At 35.9% G+C, this 19876-nt stretch overlaps 1 protein-coding gene across 1 annotated transcript in view; it reads left to right on the forward strand.

Annotated features, from left to right (window-relative positions):
* VIPR2 (vasoactive intestinal peptide receptor 2) overlaps positions 1-19876 on the forward strand; it is a 48429-nt gene that overhangs the window by 12371 nt on the left and 16182 nt on the right. Inside the window, exons 3-5 of the mRNA XM_027648525.1 lie at positions 2459-2566; positions 6192-6289; positions 18281-18378. Of these exons, the coding sequence (XP_027504326.1) occupies positions 2459-2566; positions 6192-6289; positions 18281-18378 (304 nt within the window). The remainder of the gene's footprint in view (positions 1-2458; positions 2567-6191; positions 6290-18280; positions 18379-19876) is intronic.

The raw sequence follows: 19876 nt of genomic DNA on the forward strand, positions 1-19876 counted from the left end.
CTCCTGTGCCGTAGATGCCTGTAAAGTCAAAAATACTGAGGTAAAAGAGAGGTAAAAAACACATTCCCCAGAAACCATTGTGAAATTTTGAACATTAAAAACTTGCATACTGAGTTCCTTCCAGCAAGCTTCAAGATCTGATACAAATTGTGTTGATTAATTTTGGTAAGCATAGGGTTTGGACTTCAACTTTTCCATATAATATTACATCTAATTGAGGCTTGAGTAAGAGTTTTAAGTGGTTTTTTTGTGGCAAATGTACAAATGGAGCTCTGAAGTCTACGTTGTTCAGATGCCTGTTTAGTAAAACCTTAGCCCAGTCCATATAGCAGCATAACAAAAATTTATAAAGGCCTCTGAACTTGTTTGCACATTACTGCAGCAAATCCATCATCTTATATTAAACAAAAGGGAAAATTTGTGAAAGTCATCAGCTTCTTTGGGTGTGCATCAACACTTTCGTGACTCACCTCAGCTCTCACTTTTAGTGGAAATGGAGATGAAATAGAAAGGTCTGAAGTACCACAAGATGATGATTAATCTTGTGTCCTCCAGGGCTTGTTTATGCTGGATCATGCAGTCCAACCATCAAAGCCAAAAGAGTTTCATTTTATCACTGTAGTTCTGAGTGCTGGCAGATGAAGAAAACAGTTTCTTTGTCTTTCTGATTATTTGTATGTCGTGTTGTTGATGTTGTTTCTGGCTTAAAATCAATTGGGAAGGAAACATGACCTGAATTGGCTGAGGTAAACATTCTTTTATTTTGCATAAGCCCCAGTGTTGCATCACAGAGATCTGGACTTGATCTTGACCCAAAACTGCAACTCAGGAAGTACCCATGCATGTTGAAGTCCCGTTGACTTCAAAGGCTACGAAGGTGACTTGCTCAGATGTAAACCTCTTAAATTGCGTAGGGATGGCCAAGTCAACATCAGAGATATCTCAGAGATACTGTCAGTAACGCCAAAAGAGCCTGATCCAGCATACAAGGCAATGGAATAAGGCATTACTTTATCTACGAACAAAGATAAACTTTGTGAAGTTTCCCTTTAGTAATCCCTTATTTTTGGCATCATCCTTCTGAATATAGAACAGATGCTGCATTTAGAACTGTACAATACTAAGAGGGAAGAAAGACGCAATCCCCATGAGCAAGTGTTTCTTCTGGAGAATAGCACTTGCTTGGGAAACTGTATACAGAGGGTTCTATGGAATTGGTGACCAAATGCAGAATTTCCTCCATCATCCTCCTCTCATCTTCATTCGTCATCTCCAAACCCTGTTCTTGGTACCACAGAGGCTCCCTCCCAGCTATCACACTTAGATGGATGTCTTCCAAAGGAAAGCAAGGCCCATGGGAATGCTGTGCCACTGGCTTTTCTTCTTGCTGCACTAGGACACACCCCAGGGACAAATCCAACTGCTGGTCCTGTAATACATTCTTCGGTTCCCTAGTTTATGTGCGCTTTGAAAATAACTTAAACTTTGAAAGCAGGATGCTGCACATTTTATGTCAACACAAACTGTCCAAGTTTAATTGCACTAATATGGTCTAATACAAATATAGAACTTCTAAGTATTCTTTTTCTAGCTTCACTGAACTCATGTGGCTTGATTTTGAGCATGAGCTCACTAGCACAGAATAAATTAACAGTGAATTGGTAATACTATAAATATTCTGAAGAACAGTATGGATGTGAGCAGTTCCTAATCCAAGTTTTATGTTCTCTACTGAAAGGAACAAACTGTCTCTTAGACTTCTAATAATCTCATGGACATAATGCTGGTAGGATAAAAATTTTATTTTTCTCTTTAGCATTCGTTACAAATTTAAATTGTCAATTGCCTTATTTGAAGACATAAATACCCAGAGTTTTGCACATGATTTTTTTTTTGAGATAACTTGAACTGTGATAATATGAATAACATTTCCTTACTTTTTTGTCCTCCTAAGGCTTATATCTGGAAACTTTCATCACTCTTTGCTTAGCTTAGAAGACATGGATTATAGATAGACACCTTTAAACATGGTATGGTTGAGCCATGTTGACTCCAACGAACTACTTAAATATTTCTTTGTGATGTCCAATCTGCATATTACTGCAGATAGAAAAGTCCATTTTGTGATTAAGAGATTCTCAAAATTTTGCAGTTCTTAATAATTCATATCAATGATTGTAAGTTATTTTTTAAACATTTCTTACTACTTCTTAGCATCCTCACGTCACAATGATATAGTTTTAATGAAACATTTCACAAACAATATATTAATCAGCAGAACCTTATGATTTCCTTAACATTTTCATAGAAAACGACATCTTTGCAGCTTTCTTGAAAGAATCTAACATTTCTTGAACCACTTATCCAAAACTTCCACCAGGTCTTTATAACGTAAATACAGTAGAGTGATTTGGACCATACTGAGCTTTCAAGTCTGTTACTGCTGGTTTTGTTTCAGGATGTGTTGGAGTTTGGGATAACATCACCTGTTGGCGTCCTGCGAAGATTGGAGAGACTGTCACTGTCCCTTGCCCAAAAGTGTTTAGCCTTTTTTCTGGAAAACCAGGTATTTTATTTTAAGCTGTACTTTTGCTGGCTTCTTTCTGGTATTTTGTAACATCATGTGCTAAAAATTATTTATTTGGAATTTTTATTTTCTTTTTTAAGAGTTAAAATTGTTTTCAGAGCCGTTCGTGATAGACCATGAAAAGACCAAATTGCCATCTTTGTGGTCTGTACAGTGTTCTTTGAGCCAGATACTAAATATATATTCTAATACAGTGGCACTCATCAAGTCTGGAGACATTGTTTGCTCTTTTTTCACCTATTTTTGATTATTATTAAGGCATCTGAGCCTGACTGACATCTCTGCCAGAAGATCATATGCAAATTGTCCCTTCTGTGATTAGAAGGGGAGCTCTGCCTTGCTATCATGAGAATAATGAGCCCACATTAACACATAATACCTAAAAATTATTGCTTTTGCAATTTAGGGTAGTTATTATGAAACCTTTTATTCCGCCGTTTAATAGAGCTTAAAAAGAGCTCATCAGTGCCTCAGACTGTTTTAAATCTACCATATTCTGCACCATCTTATCAATTCATCTTGCTGTGGTTTAATTTTGCACTGTGGCACGTTAGTGGGGTTTTGGAAATAGATGATGCACACAGAGTATTTCATAATGCAGCAGGAAAAATCTTATCCCCATTGCTCAGGTGAGAAACTGTCGTCATGAGGAGCTGGTGAAAAATGTGAAAGTCATCACAGTGATTTAATTCTGTTTTTGAGGTAACCTGGGGTATGACTAAAATACCCTTTATTCCCAAAACTGTTGATTAAATCTTGTTCCAGTAAAAAATAAATAACTAAAACAATCTACACATGAGCAAAGGTTTTCATTCCTGGAGCTGGTGAATGTTGATTAGTTTATCATGGATAGTCTAAACAGTTTAAAAAAGGGAAAGTATGTGTTATCTTCACTAAATCTTATGAAATCTATAAAAGTATTCAAATGACTCAAACAAAGATATTAAGGTGTTGTCATGAGACAAGGTAAACTTATAAATATCAAAAATTCAAAATCTGAATTAAATCATTGTGCTTCTGTCTATTTGTCAGACAGAGCATGTACTCTCTCTCTGGAGTTTATTTCATAACTGTTAGTTATTATTACAACAATATTTTAATTTTACTATAAAACAAATATAAATATTTAAGTCTGAAACCTTCACAGTGCACTGCTACTCTGTTTCACCTTAGCATGGTGTCAGCAAGACTGAAAGAGTCCTTCCTTTTTATAATTTTCTATAATTTTCTCAGATACAGATTTTTTCATGACTACCTGTTTACTTCTTGCTTGTGAAACTAACAGGGTGATTTTTTAGAGGTAATTAGGGGTAATTTAGGGGTAATTAAGGGTGCTTTTTAAGTATTGTCTTTCTATAATTTCAGAGAAAAAAATACAGCAAACATCTTACATGGTTGATTCAATTAAGATCTAACTATCTTAGCACCTTTATAATTTGATTATGCTCAGGAATATGTTATCTATTTAATTCATACACGTACATTTCAAATGAACTTCATTCTTATAGTAGAAAATTACAAAAATATATTTAAACAAGAAGTCCAACTTTTTATTTAGCCAGATTTTTGCGATGTATGTTTTAGCTTTTTACTGTTTTAAAGGAGTTAAAATTCTACTACAAGATGATGCAGACTACCGAATTTTAATACAAGTATTCCAAGTCGAAAGTAGATTTCTATATGCCATCAATTCTTTAAAGAATGTCTTAATTTAAATCATGAATTTAAAAAAGCGTTTGTCTTCTCATCCTTACAACTTTTGGAGACCTGGCTCCAAATTTCTTCTGTGATGGTTGAGATCATAGTTTAAGCATACCACATAATTAATTCTCTATTGAAAATTAGTAACTTTTTATTAAAAGACTTTTTACTGTAAAAGCAGCCATATTATCCTATAATGTTTTCCCTGTATTGTACATGACAATGCAAGTTTAGGAGTCTCAGAAAGTTATTCTGTGAAGTTCTTATTCAAATGTATGCGTCAAGTTACAGGTTTTAAATCAGGTTGCCTTCCAAAATATTTCATTGCATGAAAAGGTGGTGTAGAAATAAATAATGCCTTCCACAGAACATTGCCCAACATTGCCTTTAGGTTAGAAGGCATTAGAGTACTTGAAGCAGAAAATACTTCAGCCCCTTGAGTACATGGAGTCTTTTTATTGCTTTGACGTAATTTGTGGTTCTGTAAGGACGTTCCTCTGCTCTGCCTAGTCAGAGAATCTTGATGCACTTCTAAAGTGAAGACTCTTCACAATGTATAAATAGGTTACATTTTCTTTTAAAAACGTCATGTCTATGCCAAATGGCAGAAGTGGTCCTGTTGTTTGAGGAAACACTGTGGATTTAGGGCAAGGCCTTTTTATTAGCTGGAAAGATTAGGTTGTTGGTTGGTGAACTATTTGTAGGATATTTACAACTTTCCACTGAAGACTTTATACAAAGAAGAACTTCCAGTAACCAGTCAGCAAGATAAAAATCACAAAATCTTTAGTTTGGAGTGTATATAAACAAGTTTGGTTATTCTTGGCCAAAGCTGATCTGTGACATATAAATTTATTTTTCTATGGTGAAAAACAGGCATCTTTAAGTCACTTAAAGACCAGTGGTACACTCCAGACTAAAGCAATATATTATTATGCATTTCAAGCATTATGGGTATACAAGTCACTTTAAGAAATGTGAGGGGAATTTGACCATGAATTAACATTATAGGAGTAAGTTATAATAGCATTAATGACTATTCGTTAGTCTGACATCAATCTCTTCAGTTTTTTCTTATTGAAGATGTTCCACAGCACATGAACATTAATTCATTTTAATTAAATTAAGAAGTGGAATCATGAGTTGCCCCCATCTCATCTGTGTGACTTCTGTAAAGAGTTAACTTTGCTCGGTTCCAACCAGAAAACCATTTCTGAAATAAATAGATATTCAAAATTCCTTTCCAGCCACACTTCTACAGGTCCTGTATGTTCCTTGGACTACATTGTTTCAATATTGGTTCAAAGAGTGAAATTCAGCATACATTTTTATTTCCTTGTTCTTCAACCTATAATATGATTTGGCCTTTAAACTTCATTACCAACCTTACCAACATTTGCTGTAGCAGTAATTCATCACCATAATGTCTAAGAGCTTTTATAACACTTCAGTAATCATTTGGTATTGGCTTCTCAGAAAAGCTTAAATAGGAGATCAGAACAACTTTCACTTAAATTACTTTTCCAGCAAATTACTTCACCTACAATTTACCCCCTTTATGGAGTGAGCCAAAAGACTTTAAATAAAACAGCAAAATACTTCAGGCTGTTGCAGACGTAACAGAAATATCTGTTACACTGAAGGTGAATCCTGCTATCATAGCTTGGGTTTACTTTTGTTTTTCCATAGTGCAAAGGAAACTCCAAGCAAGAGCAAAAGCCAAAGCAGTGTGAATGAAGAGCACATGAAAGGAAGTGGCTGGGTTGCTCCAGCAGGAGTCCTAGAGAATACAGGAAACAGAGTTAGGTTGTGACTAACCAATGACAAAAAGGTTGTCTAAAGATTCATTGATGAGGACACTCTTGAATGTTTCTGATTTAAACTCTCAAATTTTTCTTTACAGGAAATATTAGCAAAAATTGTACAAGTAATGGATGGTCAGATATTTTTCCTGACATCTTGAGTACTTGTGGATATAATGACTATGAAGATGATTACAAGGTAGGAGAAGTACTTTTTCTATTCATTTTGATGCTAGTGTTCAATACATCTATCAGACATATTCTACTTTTAAATAACTCCCATTTTACTCAGACTCAATGAAAATCAGACTGAATGAAAATTCTGCAGTAATTTCTGGTAGCATTGGTTACATTATGCTTGGATTGCAGTTGTCTAATGAGATAAAACCAGAAATACAGAATTCAGTAACTGTTTGAAATTCAAGCCTGTTAAGCAGTTGGTAATTGCAGTAATGCATCTGTGTTTCTAATATTGCAGTGTTACTCAGCTTATGCACCATATGTTTTGCATTGTGTTATTTCAAGAAGTTTCACTTATTTCAAAAGAATATTCAAAAGAAGTTATTTCCAAACTGAATACTGTAATAATCTATCAATAGTACATGCACCACTTGCTTGCTGGTATCTGTTCAAGTTATAAAATTTAAGTCACTGGAGTTATTGCAGATTTATATTGGACATTAAACTGTGTTAGCAATTGGAAGTGCTTCAGAAAGCTATCAAGGTATTTTTAATACACTATGCATGGAAAATCAAATTTATTCACTTTGCAGATTCTATTTCTTGTTCTTTTTATTGAGTGAGAGATTTTTTTCCATCACATTTTACGTATTTTCTCTCTGTTTTCCTGCTGAGGCTAACAGAGCAAGATTTTGTTTACAAGCATGAGCTCATAGTGTCAGTAAAACTCTTGTTACCCAAAACAGATTAAGTTCTCTCATGAATAAAAATGCTTGGCTGGTTGGGGTTTTTTTCTGGATTTCATTTTGTGTGGAATAGCTGTAGCAGAAATGTTCTGTCAGGTTTTCAGAGATGTGCATGCAGTTTTTGCCACCTCTTTCTGTGTTTAAAAACCCAACCGTTACTAGAGTTTAAAATAGATAATAAAGAAAATTGAAAGAATATGTTGTTTCCCCAGCTTTTCTGAAGACACATTATAAAATGTGTATCATTTGACAACTTGGGAACACAGGTGTGTTACTGCTAAAACGGCCATTTTAAACACTGTCATTTGCTCTAGACATTGTCATGACAGGGGAAAATGGGTCAAGACGTAAAAATTCAAATTAACAAAAGATAATATTTCAAGAACTGGGAAACACTCGATTAGCAAATGAAGTAGTACAATAGAAAAGCAGTTCTTGTTTGACATCTTCATTAATAATTTGAAAGAGGCAAATGAAATGCAAATTGACTATACTTGCAGGAATTAACCTAGAGAACTGGAAATAGGAAGTGGCAGCAATATTTACAAAAGCCTTGAAAAAAACCCCCAAAAATAAACACGTTAGAATGAAGATCAGAAGAGAGATGTGGGAAGTAGGTACTGAAAAAATCATTAGCAAAAGTACAATAGATAAGATATAATAGATATAATATGTCATAGGGACAACAGAAAAAATACAAGTGTCATGCAGTTGTGAGATTTCAGAAGGAATTTGAGGTTCTGCACCAACCACTTGTTTACACAGAAGATGTTTCCTTCGTTTTGGATCTTAGTGCTCAATGGTAGCACCTCAAACCAAAACCTTTACTTGGCATAAATCAATTTGTTTTTTTGAGTTTTAGTGTGTGTGATTCATTTGTTTGTTTGTTTTTTTTTTCTAAGCTAGTATTTCAACAGTAAGAGCTAAAAATAAAGCCCTAAGTATTTGAATACTGGGTATTCTGGACACAATGTGTCACAATATGCTTTGTAGATGGTGTATGAGGTTGCCCTCAAAGTCAAGGTAACTAAGGAGATAATATTTCAGGGAAGGTGGCAAAATATTTTTCCTGTGGTAAGTCCTAAGTTCTCTTCTGTATGCTTTCCTTTGAAGACAGTGTTAGAGGAGTAGGTAGAAACTCTCTTTGGTGCCACTTTGGTGCCTGCATCTTCACTGTTGAATGAGCTTCCATTATAGACCCAATGTAGTATTTGTTCTGTGTGTTTTTTCTGTCTTTTAAGATATAGAGTCATATTTTTAGTGCAAGAGGGGCTTATTTCTATACATATTTTATATTTATTTTATATATATATATATGCATATAGAGAGAAATATCTAACTCTCCAGATATGCATCTCTTTTGTGCAGTTTTGAAACTTCTAGAGAAGATTTAAATTATAAAAATCGGTGAACAAATACTGAACAAACAATTTATTAACAGGCACCAAATGTTTATGCTGAAAAATGTTTATACACTGAAATGAGGAAGCTTATTTAAAAGCACTATAAACTTGTCATCTATTATTTCTCTGGTGAAAAAACTTGCATCAACAGTTTACCTTGATTTTATGTTCAAACTGAAACGTTCAATTTTTATTCTGTGTCAAATTGTCTATTTGCAGCTTATATGAAAAGAAACTATTTTCTTAACATTTTGAAATTAGCAATGAGTGTCTGATACAGAACTCTTGTTTAATTCTATGTTAGATCTGTGTAGTGTTTACTGGTCCTGCTGTTATTTATAGGGCATCAATTTGTCCTGGTTTCAGCTGAGATAGGGTTAATTTTCTTCCTAGTAGCTGTTACAGGTCTGTGTTTTGAATTTAGTATGACAGTAATGTTGATAACACACTGATGTTTTAGCTGTTGCTAAGTAGTGCTTACCCTGAGTCAAGGACTTTTCAGATTCCCATGCTCTGCCAGTGAGCAGGTGCACAAGGAGGTGGGAGAGAGCAAAGCCAGGACAGCTGACCTGAACTGGCCAGAGAGATATTCCATACCATAGAACGTCATACCCAGAGTATAAACTGGGAGGAGTTGACTGGGAGCTGCCTTTTGCTGATTGGAGATGGCATCAGTGGGTGCTGAGCAATTGTGTTGGGCATTGCTTGTGTTGCTATCTCAATGCAGGTTTTAGGCTTCCCAGTTCCCCTCCCTATCCCACAGGGCAGCAGAGTGGGGAGGCAGGAGGAGGAGGGAGAGATTGAGGAGTTGTGTTATGACACAAAGTATTCTTTGTTGCTGCTGGGGTTAAAGCAGGACAATGAGGATGTCTGAACAAAATGTTTGTATGTTGTTGCCACAGCAAAGGGTAGAACTCAATCTTTATTATATACCTCCCGACCCTTTTCTGTAAGTCAACTAGTTACTGCTAACCTTCAAGATCAAGTTTTAGCTTCATCTCAGATGCTCAAATAAGTGTCCTTTTTTTCCATTTTTTATTTCTGTGGAGCTCATGGTAACACAACTGTAAAATAAAGAGCTGGATTTGACCATTCTAGAAACACACGTCAAGGTATGTTAACCCAACTCAAGCCCCACCACAACCTTTCCTTAGCATATTTTGACATCTTCTATCTAGACCAAACAAACTGGAGTCATGTCCTAGCTGTCATCAGAGGGTATTAAACTCTCTGTGTCAGGACTGTTAATATACAGCAAGGTGTCTGGTGAATGTAAAGCACTGAAATGTACTTTAAATTTTTATTTAAAATAATGACTGAATTAGTTAATACTGCTTTGTCTAATCTTACTGTGAACTGACCTGAGATTTATTAGATCACACAAAAGCCCCAACATACACAAGTCACAGGCTGTGTGATTTGAATGTGTAGTGTCATACAAAGACAAACTCATGAAGAGAAGGATCCTCAGGGCTATTAAATGTGGTGATACTGCTGTGGCTTGTACATTAAGTAGGAACATCGTGCATGGAGGAAGTATTCCCCTATTTTGCTGGTTTCCTGAAGCGTTCACTCTTAGGCAGCTGCCAGAGAGAACATCCTGTGTGCTGCAGACACACCACCCAGGGCACGTGGAGTCAGGGCAGTGAGGTCAGGGCTGACACAAACCATGTCTTGAATGTCTGTAGCTACCTTTAGAAAACAGATGCATTAGTGCTGTCTGCAGAGTGGGTCACTGCACTGGACTAATGGGTGGTTTGTATTGATTCTAAATTTAATCCTTGCCTCTCAACAAAATGAAACTCAAGGTAGCCATCTACCAATGCTTTTTGCACGTACCTGTAAGTCATGTTATACTTATTTATGTATTCTGCATTTTTTCATTTATTTTTCCATGAGGAACGATTGAGAGGCTAGTACTCCTTAAAATAGATGCAAAATCTTCCACTGACGTCAAGGGAGGACTAGGATTGAATATTAGCTGATATTGTCTCTCGTAGAACACAGAGGGAATTTACTTTAATTGCAGGGTATCCAATAAACTGCAGAATATAGGTATGTCATGAGAAAGTTCACATTTACAGATACATCTGCTGATACACATTCACACAGGAAAATGTGGAAGTTTGTACATTTCTAAAATTGTCGTCTCTCCCACCACAGTTAGGGAACTTTAAATAAGAAGACATTCTGACTGACATAATTAAAATCAATGACACTACTTTTATTAAGAGAGATTTATGGCAATGCTGGTCTCATCTTTTTTGGGTGATGTTTAGGCTTAGGGTGAATTGGAGGAGAAAAGTCAGAAAAGGGATATTATTATTTACTTTTATACAGATTATTAAATACTCTGAGGAATACCAACTTTACTACGTGTTTGTAGTAAACAAAATGAAGAGTGACTTGGGATGATAATGGTCATAAATTCTGAGTAATGATCAATCATATTTCTGGGCAAGTGAATAAAGAAGTGAGGTATTTTCTTTTACATTAAGAGTGACTTCTGGTCATCAGCAAAACTCCTTTGGACAAAGAGTTAAACCCTAAGCTTTCTCCAGGGTTTTGTCCTTCATCATTGAGGTACCTTCTCACCCCTAGAGGTCCTTCCAAACCAAGGCTGAGGTTGAAAGATCTACTGGGTAACTGTCAATTTTACCTAGGAAGCTTCTGTGCTATTCTGTAAATAAACAGAAGACTTCTATCTTCTGAATACAGTAAAAATAATACGAAACTAACTTTAAAGGAAACATTAGCTGAAACAGGTGTCTTTTCTAAGAAAACAAAACACAGGTGTGCCCAAGAATAGATTTTACAAAAAAATTATTGAAGATAACATAAGTTACACAAACTTACACTAATTCAATTTATTTTTATAAGTGTGGGGGTTTGTACCCTTTTAAAACCTATTAACATTAGGTAGCCACAAAAGAGGAAACATTTTAGGATTAGATTTTTAGAAAGCATTTATGATTTCTGTAAACATTTCCATTATTTGTTTTCTGAAAATCATAAGCTACTGATTTTTTCTGTGCCTGACCACATATTGAATTTAGCTTAATGGTTTAAATATTAATATTTTTCTCAGAACTTTAGAAATAAGTTGTCAGGTTTCAGTTTTGGAATCAGTACGGCTCAGACAATCCCATGAATATTTTGCAGAGGCAGCTGTTCTTACAACCGTTGCAAAAGTACTGATTTTGTTAGACTTGCAGAAAAGTTAATGTCATTTCAATTTCCTAATGGTATTTCAATTCCATGTGTATGATTCAAACCAGTTTGTACTTTGAATAGAGCTGTAAAATCTAAAGGTGTTTTGGTATTTCTTCTGTATTATAACATTTTAGAAATATAATTTAGTTTGAAATTCTGTTTTGGTCAATCCATACTGTTGTTGCAGTCATTTTACTCCTGCCAATCTTGCACTTTTTTTTTTTTAAGTTCAGAAGTTAAAGCTGAAGGTTAGTTGAGACCTGGCTGATTATAGTTCAGACAGAGTAGTAAGAAAGAAACAAGATACACCCATCTTACATAAAAGACATGGATTTTTATGTACCATCAGATTTGGTATTGCTTTGCCTGTTTCTTTTGCAGTAATGCAATATAAAGAGTTTGTTTCTAAATGTTCTAGGTAAAAGAAAAATTAATGACAAGTATTTAATAGCTATAACTAGGTCGATATTAATCCAATCAAATTCCTGGTTTTCAATTGCCCCATCACGATGTGGAATTTAATTCTTTGTCTTTATAGGGGTCATGGGTATATTTAATTAACATATAATTTGAGAACACCATTTACTAAATTTTTTTGTTGAGTCAGTAAAAGTTATAGGGGCTTTACAGGCAAATTAAGACACCTCTATTTATGCTGATACAGGAAATTTAAGCAGCAGCATGATTGCATTATCTTTGGTGCTGATAAAGTGCTTCATGCTAATCATCAAGAACATTCCAGTCATCTAAATTTTTTTGAAAATCAAAACACCTGAATTTGAATAACTGTAATTTTTGATGTAATGGATTAAAAATTGGTCAGTGTTTACTTAGTTCTGCAACAGTTTGAGGAGCAGGATTAATCTCTGATCAGTAGAAAATTTTAAAGCATTTAAGATTTCTGACCATTATAAAACTAAACCAGTAAAATTGTTTGAAAAGAAGGAAATGTGTTCTTTTCCACCATTTCAAGTGTAGGATAGATAATAATTAAAAACCGCTGTCATGTGATAAAATAGTTTCAATTGTGTAATTATTTCTTATTTACTTGTACTTAACTTGAACAAAATGACCATGGTCAGTATTAAGGTAACATCAAAGCACTCCCAGCTGATTGTCTTCCTTGCTGACATATCTCCATGCAGCTATTTCAGAGTCATCCTTTTGGCAGATGAATGGCCAGCAGACAGACTTGGTCCTGCTGACACCAACAGCTGCTGTGCTGGCCTAGAAGTACACAGGGTTCTTGTTTTGATTTTAGCCAGATTATTTGTTGTAGGGGTCGTGTGTGTGTGTGTGTGTGTGTGTGTGTGTGTGTGTGTGTGTGTGTACAGAATGCCAGGAACACTTTATTAAACAACATGGGGGTTTTTTTCTGGAGGAAGACAACCTCTTCTGTTGTCTCTGGGAGAGAAGTGGGGAGAAGTGACGGGAGTCCCTTTCCATGCAGCCTGCCTGACAGCTCAGAGAACAGAGCTAGAGGCTAAATTTCAGACACAGTTGTAGCAGTGTGGCTGGCAACTGATGTTTGTTAGTAAGTTCATGTAGGGTTTAACCTTTTTTTCCCTTCATTTAATAATTCTTAAGTCAGATAGGTCCAGTTTCAAAAGTGTCAGTCAATGGAGTTTTTCTGAAATCAAATCTAGACAGATTTTTCAAGATAGTCCAGAATGACAAAAGAATTAAACAAATCCAACTTTCTTGTTGGGTGTGTTTCAATCAACCCATTACAGTTTTAACAGCTACTTTTCTTTATGCCAAAGTACAAAAAATTCTCTTATTCCATTGTCTAATGGCAGGAATATATTTAAAGTAATATTTTCAATTCTGTAATATCTGCCATGCAAGTTTGTTTATAGATGGCAACAATTTTGGTAAGTTTGTGGAGTTCAATGCAAGTTATGCATCTACATCCACAGCTGGAGTTACTAGACAATAGTCCAGCTCCCAGTTTGAAAATGAGGTTTTATGATGCCTTCAAAAATTGACAAGTTGAAGGATCTTTCAACGTTCCATATTACAAATATAGTGAAACATAGTTCTGACTGCCCATAGAGGTGACAAACGGCAGGGAGGACGCAAATGTGATGTTTCCTGTGTTTCTTGCCAGTACTATGGAATTGACCATCAGATATTTTCTAAGGACTAAAATTATCCCAGTTGAAAGTTGCTAATATTTAAAGCATGAGACAACCAAAGTCAAGGATGTCTCTGGTGGGAAACCTTTACTGCCTTCAGGGGATTTCTGGACCATTTACCGTGTCCTTTAGCAGATGATTTTACTACTGACTTTGGAAATTCACTCCATTGACATAAAAATAATCTCAGAAATGCAGTTAGATAAATTTGTGTGGAATTCTGAGACTGCCTGGAAATTCACTTGAGCTACATTCTTCTCTTTGAATGTTTCTGAACATTTTTTTAAAATAACATCCTTCTTTTTTTTTTGTTTTATGTGCTATTCTTTCAGTCTATTTGATGCATTTGCAAACTGACAGCCTCCAAATCTGGCAATTTATCCACTTAACCATTAACACCAAAAGGTTGTGAATTAGATATAAATCTCCAGGAAGTTCTGGAGGCATTATTACAGACAGGTCAGTCAAAAACCTTGTGCAGTATACTTTATTGGTAAAAGCAACAGATCAGAATCGATGCTTACCCATGGGAACATTTGTCTTACTGCAATTTCCCGATGATTACTTCTGGTCCAGAATCATTCCTATAAACATCTTAGTGCATGCCATCTAAAGACAATAGTGACAAGAGATCTGTAAATCCCTTGATCCTGTGTTCTAATTTGTGACAGTAGAATAGGTGCTGTGCCTGTGAAAAGAATTAGGAGAGAAAAAGAATGTAGAAGTGTAATTCCTTCTGAAAAAGATGGGAAAAAGCATGGAAAGTGAGCAAGGGCAATGTAGACTAAACACAGACAGAAGTTTGATATATTTAGCACCAAACAATTTATATATTTCCTAAACAAAAGCTTCCAAGACAAGACTGAAAAAATATAAATAGTAAGAATATAAAATCTCTCTATATATCTGATATGCTTAGACCTCTTAAAGGATTATTAACATAATAAAAATACAATACATAGATGAGAGAATGACATGATAACACAAGTGGTCACTGTTTTATTAGCAGCAAACTTGTTGGGTTGCAAATAATTGCATCAGAAGAAGCAATTAGAAGACAATGAACCCATATGGTTTAGGATATCCTTTTGGTCAGTTGGGGTCAGCTGTCCCAGCTCTGTCCCCTCCCAAACTCTCATGCTCCTCCAGCCCCCACTGGTGGAGCAGCCTGAGAAGCAGAGAAAAGGAACACTGTTGAGCAAGAGCTAAAATATTCCCATGTTATCAACAGGGTTTTCATCACAAATCCAAACCAGCACCCTATGAGCTGCTAGGAAGGAAATCAACTCTTTTCCAGCCAAACCCAGGACAAAGGCCCAGCCCAAGTGTCAGGTGCGAGAGGAAGCACAAGGCAATGAACCAAGGAGGTGACAGGAGAAAGTTTAATATCTAGCCAGAGGCAACTAGTCTGGAGTATAGCAGATGCATGAGTTGGAATGTGTCAGTCTCACATATTTCTTCTCTCAGAGTTATTTCTCCTTTCAGGCAAAGATTGTTTTTGGAGCAAATCACATAATCAACTCATAGCACACTGTGGCTCAGCGGCAAAAAGGAGCCTTATAGCTGCTTTAAGATTTTCTGGCACAATGAGAAATCTGAAAAGGAGGGAGGAGGTAATTTCTACTGGGCAATGTGAAGGGCCAGAACACAATTTACCTCAGAAGTCCAGGTTGAGGTGCTTCCCTTTTGAAGGCTATTAAAAAAATACAAATTACAGGAGGCCAATGGTTATTTTAACGTCAGGATTTGTTAAGCTACTTGGTAGTTCCCCAAGATAAGAAGATGGGAGAGATGTAAAGTGCCCCTGTGTGCACTCTTACCAGGTGGTGTGTGTGTGGTTTTAGGATACCTGGGGAGACACCTGTCTCTGCTCTGTAGTAACATGATGTTGAACACCACTGTTACTTTTAAAAGTGTGTCTCTACCAATCAATTTTTTCCATGAAAGTGAAAGAGGAATCTCCCACTCAGCATTAACAATACTGAACAATGTTTCTAAAATTGTTTTCAAATACAATTCTAAAAATATTTTTCGAAATTAACATAACTTCACACAAAATTGGTTCTGAAGTACTGCTCTTCACTTCCCTGCTAGAATGGCGGAATTATACTCCCAAGTTTGGCTCATTTTTGAAGAGCTCTAAAACCTGTGCCTACAGACAAGCACATCATCCCTACACTTCTTAATTTGGCTTCTGTCATAGCAAAAGGAACATCAGCCATTCTCCAGGTAGTTTTTTGGGAATATAGTGACAACCAGTTTCTCAGCAGTAATTACAGAAGCCCATGGCATCAAGAACTCTACAAATACTTTGAGCACCCTCCTTCATTTATTCAACCTGACATGTTCTGCAAAACCATATAAAAAGGCTTCTCCAATAAATGACTTAACATTTTGGCACCCCCATTTCCCTATCAACAGTATTCTGGAAGAAAAGGAATCTTATTTCCTGACCTTGTGCACAACAGGAGTAGCAAATATAGTGTAAAGCTTAGAAATGATGCACAGCAGTTCCACAACAAACTCTGTCATCACTGGCATTTGAAGACCCCATATCTACTGAATACAGTTCTACTGAATGTACAAATAGAAGCCTGAATTGCCTCCAAATCAAAAAGTTCTTCACATCCACCACATAAGTGTTGCAGATTTGAGAAAGATAAATTTCATTTGCAAAAAAAAAAAAAGTCACAATGACAATAATTCTGTGCTTAGTATTCCACTCAGAATCATTATACTACTTAAGAGTCCTGTTTAGCAAACACAGGATTCACATGGGTGTCCATAGAAGGAGAAATGTTGGTACACTCTGGGTAGCTGCACTTGAATTAGTCACTGTGGGGCCTCTTCACTGTCTCTAGAAGTATATCCAAAGAAGTCCATGTTGACTGCTGACATAGATACAAGAAGTGCTTCCTAGAAGACCCTATGAAGAGACCCTACATTGCCTGAGATGTTTATATTTGCAGTGTAGACACCTAATGCTCAGTGAAATAGAGCCTATGATTCATACCCACAGTGTAGTAGGAGTGTAGTAGGGCTCTGCAGATATACACCAGATTCTTTATAGAGATCAATTAAGTAATGCTTCAGATTTTACTATTTCAATCAGTCAGGGACACCAATAAAAAAAAAAAAAAAGACAGGGTTTATTCAGGATTTTATCTGGGGAACTCTCTTGCGGTCATTCAGATGACACTGGAAACTTTGTTAAGTCCATATTTTCCTTCATTATTTCTGAAGTAAAGCAAACAAAACATTAACACATCAGGACAGTTGTCAAAAAGGTCATCACAGCTTACTTTTCCAATTTAAAAGAGATTTCTGTTTCCTGTGACACTGTGTATACTACTTTCGGCTCCTAACAAGCAGGACAGCTGCTATGAATGCCCTTACGATCTCTGGCAGTTGTTTCCCATATTTTTCCCCTTTAACCATATCTACAACAGTGCACTTGTGAGATTCTTCATTTCACATTTCATTTCATCTTTTCCACATCTGTATAATATGTGCAAAGTGCATGTTCAGCTAAGTTTGTCATGAATCGAGTTTGCTAAAATTGCCTCTTTACTTGGCCTTTTAATGATATAAAAATAAATGAATTAGATGATTTGCACTTCCTTTTGCTATCTTAGTTTATTTAAAAGTATTGCTTCCTTGTTACTTTTTAAAAACATTATTTGAGAAGGTTAGTGATAACTAAGTGCACTAAATATTGAAATTCTGTCTGTTATCCATATCACTTTCTACACTGCTGTTAAAATTTTTAATTTTGTAACATTATAAAAAGCTTTAAATATTTTATCTAGCTTGAATGGAAATTTAAGTCAGTCTAATGACTTTGTTGTAAGCATAAATGAAGCAGATTAATTCTGAGAATATTTAGCATTATTTTTCTTGATGTTGTCATTCAGAATAGGACTTATACGTAATATGAGCTGGTAAATTTGCAGATAATTGCAGTTAATCAGCAGACTGGGCATTTCAGCCTGCTTTTGTTCTGTTTAGCAAACTACTAAAGAACGAAAGGGTTGTTTGGGGTCAGAATTTAGTAAAGTATTTGAAAATTTAGAATGGTAAATAAAAGAGATTTAAACAAGTCTTTAAAATTAAAAGTTCCCTAGAGCAGAAGGGCTGAGAGAAATTATCTCTTTTAGCGATAACCCATTCTTTAACTGGCTCATTCTTCCTAGTTTGTGTTTATGGAAGTGTATGAATCTGATGCTTTCTTTGACTTCATTGACATGGTATAATCAACTGGAATGGTACCAGCTTGTGTGTCTAAGTCTTGAGTTCCTGAGGCTGAATTTTCTACTGAAGTCAATCAGCTAGCAATGCTGCACTGCAAAAATGTGTTGGAATAGAGATATAACATCCTCATCATGTACTGTAGAACAGAGAGTGAAAATAATGCTGTATCCTTCAGAGCTATTTAATGGTCAATTATATCACTTCACAGTCAATTTTACATATCAGTAAGTGGTTTCTGCATATATTTTTTTCTGTTCAGGTCAACTTCTATGTGAGGGTGAAAGCAATTTATACACTTGGACACAGCGTATCTCTGATTGCTCTTACAACAGGGAGTATAATCCTTTGCCTTTTCAGGTATGTATTTTTCATGACTAAACTAACAATGATAAGGTGGCTTTAGCTGTTGTCTGATCGCTCATATATTTAGAAAATGCATTGGTTTTACACTTTTCTCATTTAAACAGCTGACAATAATGCAATACTGTCTTGATTTTTGCTAGCACTGATAATATTAAAAAGTTTCAAAGCACTTTACACATTTACAGACATTACACTGATGTAAGAAAGAACAGCCATTTAGGAATGGATTATATAAAGCATTTTCTATTTCATTATTAAAATCAACAGCTTGAGTTGCTCTTGAGGATTAGTAGGATGCCGGTCACAACACTGGACAAGTGGGTGGCCGTATTTTACAGAAGCTTCTGAGTAGTCTCCAGGGTTACTGTAATCAAAGGTAATCATTAGTTTGTCCAAGTGGAGTTGTAAATCACAGAATCACATACAAGATCATCTAGTCCAGCCATCAACCTAGTAACCTTATCAATCATCCCTAAACTGTGTCCAAATGTGCCACATCCAGGCCCCTCCTGAACACTTCCAGAGACAGACTCTACCCTGGGCAACTTACTCCAATGCCTGACCATTCTTGCAGTAAAAAGAAAAGTTCAAATATCTAATCTGAACTTCCCCTGTTGCAGCTTAAAGCCATGTTCCTCACATGGTGGTTTTGTACTGTGAGGGAATCATATCAAATTAATAAGCACGGTAGCTTTTTTTTCAGTTACAGAACAGAATTTCTATGTTATTCTGGAGCATCATACATATCCCAAATAATATTACTTTTTGTCCACTACCTCCAAAATATTGGTTTGACAAGCTTATATATATCCAGTATCTATTATTTCAACTGCTGAATGGGATGAATAACTAATCATCTACATTAGTTACTCAAGAAAATGGTTTCCTCACATTTGCAGTTTTCATGTATCTCTGAATTCCATAGGAATATATGATGCAATCTGACATAATAGTGGTATTTCAGTTTTTCTCAGAACCTATTTCAGGAAAGGACACGCATGGCCACAGCAATCACTGGATTTTTGACAACTACTTCAAGTTCAGTCTGCTATTATTCAGCCTGGTTGTCTTTTGCCCAGGTGGGGGCTAGAAAGGTGGATCTGTTTTCTACTTCCCTACACTCACTGTAACTATCCAGAATAGATTATATAGGTTTGGTAGAAATCAAAACTGGGAGACTACTTGGAAGTTGCCAGTGCACACTGCCAGTACATCCTGCTGCATCTTCATTCGGACACTGCTTGCTGAAATGCCTTGGCTTCTGGCCTGTTTCCAGGTGCAGATCAAGGTGCTGGTTTTGACCACAAAAACCTCTTAGCAGTTTGCTTTCTGGAGGTTTGCTATAAAAAGGATCTTTTAAATGGGAAGGTCTTGAAGGGAATGTATTTTAAGTGAAAAGCCCTCAACTTACAGCTTGCTTCCCCTGAGCACTCATTCACTTACTTGGAATATTTAATCTTTTGTTTGTTTGTCAGGCTTTCACATGGCCGAT

Source organism: Corapipo altera, unplaced genomic scaffold (assembly GCF_003945725.1).
Source record: "Corapipo altera isolate COAL_440 unplaced genomic scaffold, ASM394572v1 47, whole genome shotgun sequence".
In the NCBI taxonomy this organism is placed as follows: Eukaryota; Metazoa; Chordata; class Aves; order Passeriformes; family Pipridae; genus Corapipo; species Corapipo altera.